General features: G+C 38.0%; 1 protein-coding gene across 7 annotated transcripts in view; it reads right to left on the bottom strand.

Annotated features, from left to right (window-relative positions):
* TENM1 (teneurin transmembrane protein 1) overlaps positions 1–13,501 on the bottom strand; it is a 770,124-nt gene that overhangs the window by 228,718 nt on the left and 527,905 nt on the right. For all 7 annotated transcript variants that reach the window (XM_026791932.2, XM_005484457.4, XM_074551699.1 and 4 more), the window contains one exon: positions 522–800. In XM_026791932.2, coding sequence (XP_026647733.2) covers positions 522–738 — 217 coding nt within the window. In that variant the 5' untranslated portion in view covers positions 739–800. The remainder of the gene's footprint in view (positions 1–521; positions 801–13,501) is intronic.

Raw genomic sequence — 13,501 nt, 5'->3', positions numbered from 1 at the left:
CTAATCATGCAAAAGGCTAAAACAGAAACTTAACTCTTGGGGTTTTTTTCTTACAATACACTAATTAACTTCAGTTTTTAAATTACTCGATTATTTATATGATTAGAAATGTTAAGAGAATTATTGTATCTGAATTAATTCACAGGCTTTGTAAGCACATGCAGAGATAGCCCGCAGCCTCAACGTTGATTTTATAGCAAAATGCACCCAACATATGCAAAGGCAGTAAATAATTAATCACTCAACATTATTAAAGAGTAGCTCCTACTAAAGAAAATATTTGTCTGTAGCTAGCATGTGATGGTTTCTAGAATACCAGTCAGTCTATCCTGCTAAAAGTGCACTTTATCTTAAAAAAAAAATCCTAAATTTCTGATATTACAGGATGATTAAAACTAGGTAAAAAGTGGATTGATACTATAAGAGTTTAAAAAAAAAATGTTTGGTCAACTCCTGATATTTTTCATAGTGCATAATCAGAAAGTAACCATCATAATTAGTAAATAAAATAAATTATTTACCTTGCGTGGACTGGTCAATGGCTTTTCTTTTTCTGCTATGACTGTTATAGTTAAGTCTTAGCTCTTGGCTATATTCATTCAGAGTTTCTCTTGAGTCATAGGATTGCCTTTGCTTTCCACCATCTTCACTTTCATCTGAAGAACTTGTGTAGGTTAGATCCACCTCATGTTTAACTTTTGACAGTGGCTGGTAGGGTTTGCAGTCCATCTGCTCCATCTCTGATTAAATAGGCTCAAAGTCATGAAAACAAGCAACTGGAATGCCTTAAGGAAGCAGTCCTAGAAAAAAACAATAATTCATTTCAGACATACTATATACTTTTAGATCAAAAAGGTCAATTTTTTAGTTATATAAACCAATTAAATTTCATTATTATCATTGTAACCCAGGAAAGAAACTGCACATGTCATGTTTTACTGTTTGGGCTTTTTAAAATAGAATTAAAATAACAGCTACTTGAAAGAAGAAATCAAAACTAAATATTAAGCACTGTCCCAAAAGACCAAGCAATATCTGTATCCTATATAAAAAAATACATTACAACAACTTATATTTGATTTCAAAGATGGAACAGTTACTATTTCTCTAAAGGGATGCATATTCATATTAAGTGAAAATAACATTTTATGTCTTTTAAAATATGAAATCTAGAAAGCAGAAAGTTCACTCTCTAAGTATTCTCCTGTGACTTATATTACATCTAATCAAGAATAAGACTTCAGACATTAGAAAACCACCAATATTTTAAAAAATAGAAGTATACCACATTGTTACTCCAGAAGAGCATGCAATCCTTCAGAAAACACCCTTTTCTTCGAGATTTTGAGGACATTGCAAGAGGAAGAAGCTTCTACCCTGTTCTACAACCTCTTTTCTTCCCCTCTATCTCCCATCTGAATTTCTGCCCACACAGGGGCTACAAATATTCAATGGAAACTTCCAAACTGCATCTTGAGTTTTGTGTACGTATGTGTATAATGATGTTCAAATCCAATATCCTTAAAATCACACACACTGCAGCTGCAAGTGCAACTGAGGCACCTGTTCTGTATCCTTGCCTTCATTGAGCTGCTTCCATCACTAAATTTAAGACAAACTCTGGGATGAAAAAACAGGGATTGTGGCACAGCTTTTACAGCAGCACGGCTCATAAACTGAGACTCTGTTCAGTTTGGTTGTTTTTGTTTTCTTTTTAGATCAGCAGATATTAATGACCTAGGAAAACAAATGTAACAAAAAAGGTGCCTGTAAACATTTCTAGAAGACAAGAAGACCCCCATCAAAATTCAAAGAGAATTTGCTTAATTAGAAGGCAATTTCTCACATCTTCTTCATTATTTCAAGGTCAGCAGTTGATGGAAATAAGTTTAATACTCAGTTTGATACAGGCCCATTTCTCATCTGCCCCAAGGACTTTAACCCCACATACTGCCAGCTGTGAGCATAAAAACAGAAGTGAGAACACACAAAAGGTAAACACAAAAACCCCACAGAAGGCACTTCCAAGAGAGCTAAAGAGATGGCCAAGTTCTGACACTGTCTGACTGTTTGAGACACTCCTGGTGGTACTGCACAGCGCTCCACAACTCCATCTCCTGCTTCTGCGTCCTTCCAATACTTTTGAAAGGAACAATTTCCTGAGCGGAGTGGAAAACACTACACATGATGAGAAGAGGGGATAAGGCTTCTAACATTGTAAGAGAAAAACAAAATCCAGACCCTCAGAACCCTTGGAGGGATGGAGTGAGACAGACCATTACAGCAGAACTAACACTGGGGAGTGCATGCCTTGCTTTCTTTGCCTTTTCCAGGTTTCAGGAGGTTATCTGGGGAAAGAGGTTGAAGGCGTGTCTCTGCTTGAAACACTAAACCTCAGGGAGTCCTGTCCAGCCCTTCAACCTGACACGGAACAGACCTTCAGAAACTAATGGCACCTGGATAAAGAGCTCTAGTGTCAAAAAAACCCCAAACAAAAAACAACTCATACCTCCTACTCAAAGTGGGCTTGAAAGCACCTCAATCAATAAAAAACTCTCCAAGAGAGAGACAGAATCAAAGCTATGAACCAGGAGCTGCCAGACAGCAAGGCCAGCCGAGAGCGCATCATGGGGCTGCAGCCCTGAGCAGGGACGTGTGCAGTGGGTTGACTGCACTGTACCCAGCTGGGGATCAGCTGCTTCTGCACAAGGTTCCTACTAAGTAATACTTGCTTCTCCAAAGCTATTTGCTTAAATAATTTACTGTTATTTCCCAAGATTGCCTATTATTGGCAAAGTTCAGTGCTTGTTCTGAGAGTCGCTTTAATAGCGACAGAAGAACGCAAAGGGGCCCTAAATGCAAGCACAGAGTTGGCTTAAAAGATGAACTGAGGACTCTGTAGAAATGGTTACTGACAGGAAAAAGCCTTCCAATATATCCTGTCTGACAGAATAAATGGAGACAAAGCTACAGAAGCCAAAGGAAAACAAGGAGAAATTAAGGGCCTGTATTAAGAAGAAGCAGTAGAGGAGAAATAAATTTTGCCAGGAAGGCAACAAGTGCAAGCAGCCTCGGACACAGGCACTGCATCCTGCTTTCAAAAGTGCAAAAGCACCAATCTGACAAATTTGGCTCATTACTCAAACAAAAAAACCCTACAAAACCAAAACACAGAAGTTCCCCCTAAAAGACGCTGTGCATCTATTTTGTGGGAGATTTCAAGTAATTTTTAACAAGTAATAAAAAATTATTATGATGCACAGAGACCTGTAAAACTTAAGTTATAGTAAACAACTACTTAAGGAAGATTTATTTGTATTCTTTTAAAACAAGGTTTAATAACCACAGTCTAGTTTGTGAGGACTGTTTCTAGCAGGAATATATTTAATGATGTTAACCAAGGCAGCAAACAGACAAAATAATTAAATGTAAACAATTAATATTAATTACATATTCCATGTATTCTCTTTCACTGTGGTACTTTCATTGTGCTGCCTTCTTACGCAAAGAACGTGCATTTTCTCAGTTGTAAACTAATGAAAAACACTCTTAAAAGCTATCATTTTCTAATGCCTTGTTATAGAAGGACAAAGATGATTAAAAAATACAACCAACTTCTGAATACCCCAACTGCCCCTGCCCAGGGATGCTACTGCTGCCATTGCTGCGTGTGCCCACGTTTGCAGCAGCAGGGACAAGGCCCTGGCACACGTGTCGGCCATAGCTCAGCTTTTCCCACTGCAGTTCTGACCAACAGCCACATCAGCACCAGGCTGGAACCCCAATCACCTCCAGTGTGCTCTGCACAGACCAGCAAGACCCAGCATGAAGTTTTATACCCTTTGTGGCGGAAGGGTATGGACACAGATGTAATGCAGACACATCCCAACTCGCCTACTCATTCACCGCCTGAAGGAAGGAGCCCTTCAGCTCACCTGCCCCTCCCCAGCCCCACTGCTCCACAGCCAGTGGAAACTCAGCAGCACTAAAGGCTCACACAAAGACTAAAATACAGCACCAGAGCATGGAATGACACGGGGAACTCTGGCTTCCTTTCACACGGGAACCAAGCTTGTGCTTCCTTTATTTTTGCTTAGGGCATCAGTGTCTCACAAACCCACAGACACCCAGGCCTCGCATGACAGCAGGTGATAAATAATTTTCAAGAACTGCAAAAATACTTATTAAAAATTTTCATCAAAAAATGTTTTTATGCATCAAAAACAACAAATCAAATATTCAAGTTTTTCTACAGTAAGAGATTCAGTTAAATTTAACAAATGATGGTATGGTACATGAACCTGAGTTTAAACACTGGCAATCAAATACTTGAACTTTATTTCATATTTTGTTTGGAAAAATACAATACAGTGAGCAACTCAAAATGCTGAAATAGGGCAGGAGTATGAAGAATATTGCCTGGATGTTAACACAGGCTTCTTCAAATAACTGGCCCTCAAGTAACTAAGCAGAACACCCAGCCAATCAATATCAAGTTGACCTTGTCAGCAAAATGATAAAGTCTCATAAAAGCTTACAGTTCCTGTAAGTGACCTTTCTATAAGTGTCTAATACTCTCCTCCTTCACAAGTAGCACTTCTTTGCCCTTTTCATCATTGTTCTGTTATTGCAAGGTTTCACAAAATATGTAATAAAAATACAACAGAAAAATATTACATGTTCATTATATACATAGACATATAAATATGCAAAATACATATTTAGGCACTGAATAGCAGGTAATGCTGAACCTTATTTTAAAATAGATATCATATGCATCTTACAGTCAACTTTGTAGAAGAACGAACAACTAATAACTTAAATTCACAATGAAATGCCTCTGCAAAACCTTCTATTGGATAGGAAAATACCACTCGAAGTAATGGAACTAACAGAGACATATGTAGGATTTTTATGTATGATTTGTGCAGCCCTCTAAGTGCACATTGTACATGTTACTAGAAACTATTTTCACCTTTCCTGTACATAAAGATCCTCTCCCCTCAGCGCCCTATTCCCTGCTCTGCTCAGATCAGCCTTCCTGCTCCAGAGCTCAGTAAGGTTGGGCTAAGTGGTTGTGAGAAAGGCTGGGCTGGGGCCGTTTGCAGTGCCCATCAGTGGTATTTGAGAACAAAACTCCCCCTGTGCAATTACACTGCTCACAGGCTCTGCACTCCAGTACAGCGGCGCCCCAGAGATCACGTTACTGTAATAGTGCTTTCTATAAATTCTTAATAGGCTGCTCTGATAGGGTGCCCATTTAATGAACAAATTTCTGTGGTGATTACCCACCATCAGCCCCATCAAATCACCAGTGGCATACCCAGTTGGTTTCCAGTAAGTCCAGAATTATTTAGAGAGGTCAGGTTATGGCTGCTAATGAGTATCATGTAGCTGAACAGGGTCTTCCAGAAGTGCACAAGATCAAAACCATGAAAAAGTGTAACCTTTGTTGGCCTCAGCTAATCATTATGTTTAATACTCAGATATTCCAGACTATTTTGAATTAAAATGTAATGGCAATTACAATGCTAAAATACAACCAGGGAACTGTGCTCTTTCTCTCCTATGTTTCCTTCCTTTCAACACACACCCTTATCTGAAAGCTACCGTTTGCTTATTGCCTTTTCAGCCCAGTAGTTTCTGAAAATGAACTGCTAAGCAGCAATATCAGCTCTGGGCTGCCAAAGGCAAAAAGAACAGCACCTTTATTCTGCAGGTCTTTCTGAAATACAAAACCGTAAAATATGAAAGGCAAAACAGAGCAAACACTCTTGATTTAAACCTTTGAGAAATGCATTACCAAGAAGAAAAGTAAAAACATTCTGACCTTGTACATACCTTCAAAAATTTACCCCTCAAATATTTGTCTAGAGATTATAAACAAAGTCCCTTTAAATTCAATCTTACAGAACACAGCAAGGAAGATACCAGCTAAAGGAGCTAAGCAGCATTAGAGGAGGAGGAAGTTTTGTTTCAATGTGATACACCGAATTAGACATTACAAAGAAATAGAGAAAATCTGCCTAAGTCTGGAGGATAATACTTTCCAATGGAAGGAAAAATCTCATACTAAAATCAAGCAAGAATGCAATACCTAGAAGATCAACTGAAGAAACAGAATTAAAAAAAAAGACCAAACTAAAACCTACCAAAATTGATATGAACATTTTCTGTGGCTCATGAAGTATTAACACATCAAAAGATGTTTGAAAATGACATAAGGATATATGGATCAGTAGGTACAACATGTCTAGTGTTTATCAGGGAATGAGTGAGATTGCAAAATGTTGAGACATTGTGTTATTCCTGCAGGTGGACCACATAGCACCTCTTAAGAAGAACAGATGCACAGATAATAGATGACAACCTCAGAATATGTTTTTTCACATATCAGTCTAATTTAGATATGTAGATGCAAACCAGAGTTTTCAGGGCCATGCTATGGGTTTAACACACTCTCCAAAGAATGTGCTCTTTTAACTTGGATGGATTACACTGGCTCATAAATTTACATGTCATTGTGATAGATGCAAGCAGAATAAGGTTCATTTTCACATTTAATGATCTTCATTTAAAATTAGTCAAAGTCTAATTTAATTCTAGTAATTCAAAGTGCTGTCCATTACATCTCATGTTTCAGAGAGCCAACACTGCAGAATAAAATTGTGAAGAAAGTCAGGTTGCTGCAGTATTTTGTGGCATATGGCAAGACTGAAAGTGATCTTAAAAACATACGTTATGTCAGCTACTCAACTGTGCTACAGAATTCTTGTCCAACATGTGCCCTTCACTCTGCTTGGAGAACTGCCACTGACTGTAAGAATCACACGAGTCCCTAATGTTTTCTTCTGGAAACTCATTATCTGATTTTACTGAGATTCAAGCTCAAGTTCTATTTCTGTGGTACAAAGTACATTCAGGGTGATATATCCTGGACAGGCTCAGAGTACCTCTGGAGCACAAAGTCCTTCTGAAGAGCTGTACTTTAGGAAACACAATTCCTAATTATATTGCAGAATAACTCCTAGTGTGAACATTTTTTCATTAAAAAAAACCGGAAACACTGTGAACAGGCTCCTACCATCTCAACATTTCAACTAAGAATGCTAAAGAACATGAAAACGTCTGAGCTTAAGTAAAAGTAGCCAAGGGCTTAATGTCTACAGATTTGATCCCTAACGCAGGGTCAAATCCTCTCCTGCCTTTTACACTTAATTCCTAACTATATGGTAGGGACAATACAGGGAAAGAGAGAAAGGAAATCTGGCTTATATGAGAGTATAGTTGGAGACTACAGGAATAGATATTTCAAAACAGATCTCCCAGAACTGGTTTTTTCCCTCCAAGGAAGTGTGGTCAAAGCTGTAAATTTCTTAGTAAAACACATTATAAGAAGATAGAACAACTGAAGAAAAGGAATGTTCCTCCTCACATTCAAGAATGCCTGGGACAACCAAGCTCCCTTGGGCTGTACAGGTAATTTCCCATACACCCCAGGCACTTATACCGAACACATCCACATGAAATGTTGAAATTCTTGCCAGTGGAAGTTCAGCTTGTTCTCCACTGTTGTAACTATTGCTCTGTTGACAAGAGCAGTTTTTTGTATTGTAAGGACCTAATATTAGAATACTCCACTTAGTAGCTGAGTTCTATGAAAACACAGTTGAATGTTGTTTTTTTCTGAACTAAAGAGGCAAATATTATCAAAATATTTCTATCTATACCTGTATGTGTGCATATATACATACCTACACTGCTCTAATTTATCTAACAATAATACAATAGTGAGGTGTACGTGCACGTGTACATGCAGGTAGGAAAAATGGAATGTTCCTTTCATCTAGGAGTAACTTTGGAAGGTAACTGTTTTAAAATACACTGGTGATTGGCAAATAACATTTGTATGTGACAAGAAAATTGAGCATGCTTTGGTTATTTTTTGATAATGCAAATTGGCATAGCCATCAAATTGAGATAATTATTGTCTCTTTTCCAACTGTGTGCCTAATTAAGAAGGCCCAGTAAGGCTTAATTAGCAAAAAAGCAATTGTTAAAATCAGGTTTAGCTGCTCAGAGATTACAAAAATTGAAAATTACATGTTCTGTATAGATACTATTAATTTTTTGAGATACCAATTTAAATTTTGTATCACAATAAGCTTAGCACATGAGAATAATTTACAACGCATGGATACCATGGAACATCTAAACCATAATTCAAGTATTAGATTATCACTGATACCAGGATGCCTTGGCAATGCTGCTTGAAAACATTCAGCTGGCAATTTTTTCATCATGTTCACTTTCCCTGTTTTTAATTAGAATAATGCAAGTCTTCTTTAAGCTAACTAGACATTCACCAGAGTATTTATGGACTACCAAAGCATAAGAACAAGTCTCATTATTGTCACATTTGATGAGACAAAGGATTTCATCAGTTGACATCACAATAAACAAATTTTCCTGGTAGATTTTTTCTCCCCCTGGGGATTAGGAGTTGTTGTGGTAGATCTCACGGGGCCTTAACAAGTTTCATTTCCCTTTTCAATATTTAAAAAAAAAAAAAAAACCTACTAAAAATCTCTGAAACAAAATGCTGACACCAGCTCCCCCCCTCCAGGTGAAATTTCCTAACAGAACACATAATGTTAAATATTAACAGCATCTCTTTAGCACTGTCCACTTCTCAGATTTTACGTGGCTTGTTCATATTTAGATTCATGATCTTTTTGGGGCAATTTACTTTTTGCTACATTCTAGATTCCTAGAAGCAGCACTGATTCAGCAAGTTGCTTTATTTCCAGTAGAGGCTCACAACGTTGGTGCACTTACAGAAGGCAGAAGAGCTATACCTCAATGTCTTGCAAGATTCTCAATTAAGTTATCACAGCAGCATGAAGAACTTTTATGAAACCACCATTATTTACTGCACACAGAAAGCAAACTTTCCAGTCTTCTCTAAAATAGTTTTCTTAACTTCTGTTCTTCTAACTCTGAGAAGAAACACCATCAAGTATTATGCAGTTCTGACATCGCCCACAAAGTTAAAACTTGAAAAGCTTTTCAAGCATTTCAAGTACTTTTTGCAGGAAGATGTGACTACTGCCTGACCACAGGACCAACATCTGCTTCACCTTCATCTGAAGCATCACTCAGGTTGCTATCCCTGTGAGTGACACCATCATGCCTGAGAAGTGATCTTTCTGTTCCTTTTCTTCTTGCTTTGATGTCTGTCAAAGTATTCAGTGTCTTCAAGTGCCATTGTTCTGACAAGCAGACCCTCCCAGTAGACTTGTACTATATCCTGTGACTCCCAGAACTGCTATTATTTGAGCTGGTGTCAGATTGATTTTCTTTCTGTTCATGATAGTGCTATGATCTTGCAGAGTTGAAATTACTGCTGATTTATGCCTTGATGCAACCCCTTGAGAACTGGCTTGTATCAGCATGTCACCTGTGAAAAGGTACATTTGAATCCTTTGAGATCTTTTTAGTGGAACCTTTGTTCTCATTTCAATAGAGAATCCTTTGTAATGAATGTTTGCTAGAAATTTCTCCTGCAAGTACCAAGAGTCTTCTGTAGTGCAAACTGGAAGTACATTATGCATCCATCCACTGTCACCAGTCTGTGAAGCCTTCTTGGCAGAGATTATTTTAAGCTGTCCATCCAAAACTTCACAGTTTTTGCAAATTGATTATACCATTTTCTTCAGTACTCTAAAAGAAAATGCAGGTAGGGCTGGCACTGAAGAGTGGGGATATTTCCCAGCTCAAAGGCTCAGCTACATCTGGGAATGCAACAGACTACAAATACAAATATGCCTCTAATGTGGAAGACTACTGCCTTTTATAGCCAGGCCTTCTTTTATTTAGACTTCAGAACAGCAAAGATAATTATTCTTTAAGCATTGTTCACATTTTTTACATATTGTGCCTATTAGCATCACAGTTTTTGCACTCTTGTCACAAGTAGCCCCTTGATTACATCTTTGCGAGCTATTTTTCAAAAAATTAGGGAAATAGTGTCTTCTGTAGAAATACACAATCAGGGAGGCACTGATCTTACATTTAAACAATTCTAACATGGCAAACTGCAGTTGAAATAATCGTCCTGCTCTTACCATCAATCTCCAAAATACAAATTTTCATTCTTTTTACTGTTGGTAGAGCTGTTTGCCCATGCCTTCTGTCAGACCAAGTCCTTCTGGTACTGATACTGGCCTTTCTCCTACTTTGGGCTGCACTATCCTCAAAATCCTTCTCAAAAGGGACTGAAGCAGCCATTTCCTTTTTGGAAACTAGTATTATGCAATAACCAATTCCAGTTCAAAAGTAAATAAGACTTTGCTGCAACTTCTTCTTCCCCCTAAGCAAGAACAGAGGTGTGTAAAACTCAAGCACGCTTCTGTTTGAGTGTTCCAGGAAGATGAACCTTCAGAAAAGACCAGAATAGCCTCTGAATTCCAGCGACTGCCAAGGGAGAATGGTGTGACTACAACCACACCATGGGTACATACAATTGGAAAAATTAAACCATGCCACACTTCTGTTTTTCAATCAAGTCCTCAAAATTCCCAGCTACTTCAGCTCTTCTACATCAAATACATTACTACCACTATGACCACCCTACTTGGCAAGAACAGTGTTTAGCACTGGTACAATGACTCTTTTTAGCTCAGCTTCCTTTCTTCAGCTGAGAAGTCACAGCAAGGAGAAAGAGAAGGATAAGACTAAAATGTGACTCTTGTCTGTTGCTTTTATATATGTGTACACACAGAGGAACACATATCTTCTATACTAGCTGCATTAAAAAAAAATAGAATCATTATCCTTGAGGATAACAATTTTGCCCCTGCTAATTCTATTTACATTGGGAGCACTGTAGTGTACATTTATGTGAAACTGCGTTTCTCTCATGAGCAAGGAAAATGTCACTTTCCTTTCCCAAAGCACCAAAAGACTCCTTTTACTGTCACAGAACACAATTATAAGTTAGAGCTCTGCTGTCTCTTTCCAGCCAACAAGGCAAGAAAATGACCTTTCTTTAACCTATGGATGAATTGCATTATGTTTGGTTCAGTGGATATCCTTTTTTATATTCTCCCACATCAAAAACATCCACATACTGAGGCTATGAAATGGGCACCTGACTTGCACATCTGGCAGCGATTTCATTTTTTCCAAAAATTTTGAGTGTTAACTCTCATCTCCCATTTCATATCCTAGTTTGCAGCATTTGTAAATACCTGAAAACACTCAAAGCTGCAAGGGCACTCTGCCAGCAGAATCTGGTTATTGGCTGCTGCATTTTGCCCAATGACACAGCCATGTAAAAGGTCAGGAAGAAATCTGCCACCCACACTGACTGTGTGCCACTCTGTGACCCTGCGCAGAATGACAATGCCCTGAAACAGTCCCCATCTTCCTGCCCCATTCTGTGAAGCAACCTGCATTTCAGCTCTGTCTTCATTTATGGGCAGCTTGGTAATGAAAGGAGAGACATTTCCAGAACAGGTACCTTGACTGTGCTGTGGTTTATATGCACAAGATGCTGGAGGGGAGCAGAAAAATCACAGCAGCTGTGACATTCTTACAGTAAGCCAGTGCTCATCTGCACAAGAGAGCAAGTCAGCAGGGGAGGATTTTTGAACGTAATGCTGAATGATAAATATCATTCTGGAAAAAATTGTGCCATAGAGCTTCACAGAGTATTTAGAATATTTTTAAAATTAAGAAAGTTCAGAGACAAAAGAAAACCATAAAAATCAGTACTTACGCACATAACTCATATCACAAGTAGCTACCTAAATAAGCTCCCCTGGAAAACATCTGGCATCCCTGCTGACCTGGAGGCAATTCTAAATACACATTTCAGTGCTTTTAGGTGAAGAGGAGCTCCAAGGTTCAGCAATTTGTTATACGACAAGACTTATGTCAACTGTTATTAAAGATGACTGATATTAATATAAGTGCTCTTATTCTTCTTATACAAGAAGAAAAGTTGTGTAGCCTAAGGAAACCTTCCTAAATGCTGCCATTTTACCAGCACTCTCTTGTAAATGGAGATGTGCACCAGAGACAGCCTGGAAACATACATTAACCTTGTGAAGATCATCGTTCTCTTAAAAGCTTATGTCTGATTTTCTGCTATTACATTACACTGAAAATGGAAGTACCCAATGTTCAAAACAAAATGAAACAGTCATTTTTGTTCTGTAGTTAAAGAAATCTCTGTATACAGTCAAAGACCAGTTTAAGATCCTTTTGGAATTCACTGTGAAGTAAGGATAGGATCTCCATAAAAAAAGACATGAGAAATGTCTCTGAAGCAGACCAAAAAAATACAGCTTCACGTGTACCTACAGCAGCCTGTGAAATTAAGGAACGGAAGTGCACTGTTCAACGTGAAACAAATAAAAACCCAGCTAACCAACAAACCACATCAAAAAACCACAACAAAACCAAATGAAAAACAACCCCATCCCCACCCAAATTACTGCAGCTGCACAATGTGATCCTCTTCATACAAGGACAAGTCTGCAGATACTCCCAGAGCATAAGTTCTGACACAATCGCTTATTAAGCACTCAGCTCTTGAGTGGTGGTACATGTCTGTGGTTTTTACAAACACATGTAAAACTTCTGGCTTCAAAAATACTGCAAGAAGAATAATTTTAAACTATGCAATTTCTTTTACCTCCTAGAAAAATGAGAAATCCCTTACATACATACTTATATTTTTATACCATATCCTTATAAAGTTACAAGGAACTCAAATCTGTAGTCCAAACTATAATGACTAGCAGGAAAATTTGATACCAAAATCATAAACAGAAGACCTATTCCTCATTTCAGCTCCAGCAATTCCCAAACATTATTAATAGGCTTTCAGCTGTTTTCATCAGGATTGAAGACCTAATCACAGTTAAATAAAAATCCAACTCCTGTTCCTACTCCTACACATAATTGTTACAACAGCCAACCTTGAATTACACATGGTGATGCTGCTGCCAGACAACCAAGGATAAAAATGAAGTGGCTCTGGTTCACACACTGTTCTATGGGGGCTTTTTTGAGAGCAGCAGAATCTGGACACAGGGTGAAATCCCAGCTAGAGCACTTGACAGGGAAAACAATCATCAGTGGCTTCAGCTGATCTATATTAACTGATTGATTCCCATTTTAGGGAATGGGTCATTGAAAGAAAACAGCGAACTTGTTACTGGAAATTGCTGAATAGTTGGAGGAAGGAAAAAAGTAGATTAAGAGAAAAGATAATTAGTTTCAATTTTATTTCTGCAAATAATAGAATATTAAAATAGAAAGCTAAAACCAACTTAAAAAACTTAAGCTATTGGCGTACCAAGCTTTATGTAACCGATATTGTTGCCTACTAATCCAATTACAGCCCTTAATTCCTTTAAATAAATTTAAGGATGAGCACACATAGAGAACAGGATCAAAAATTCCAAGGATCGCCAGAACCATTTGCAGG

This window comes from Zonotrichia albicollis, chromosome 14 (genome assembly GCF_047830755.1).
Source record: "Zonotrichia albicollis isolate bZonAlb1 chromosome 14, bZonAlb1.hap1, whole genome shotgun sequence".
In the NCBI taxonomy this organism is placed as follows: Eukaryota; Metazoa; Chordata; class Aves; order Passeriformes; family Passerellidae; genus Zonotrichia; species Zonotrichia albicollis.
Note: the sequence above shows the minus strand (reverse complement) of the source record. Positions and strands in the feature narration are given on the sequence as shown.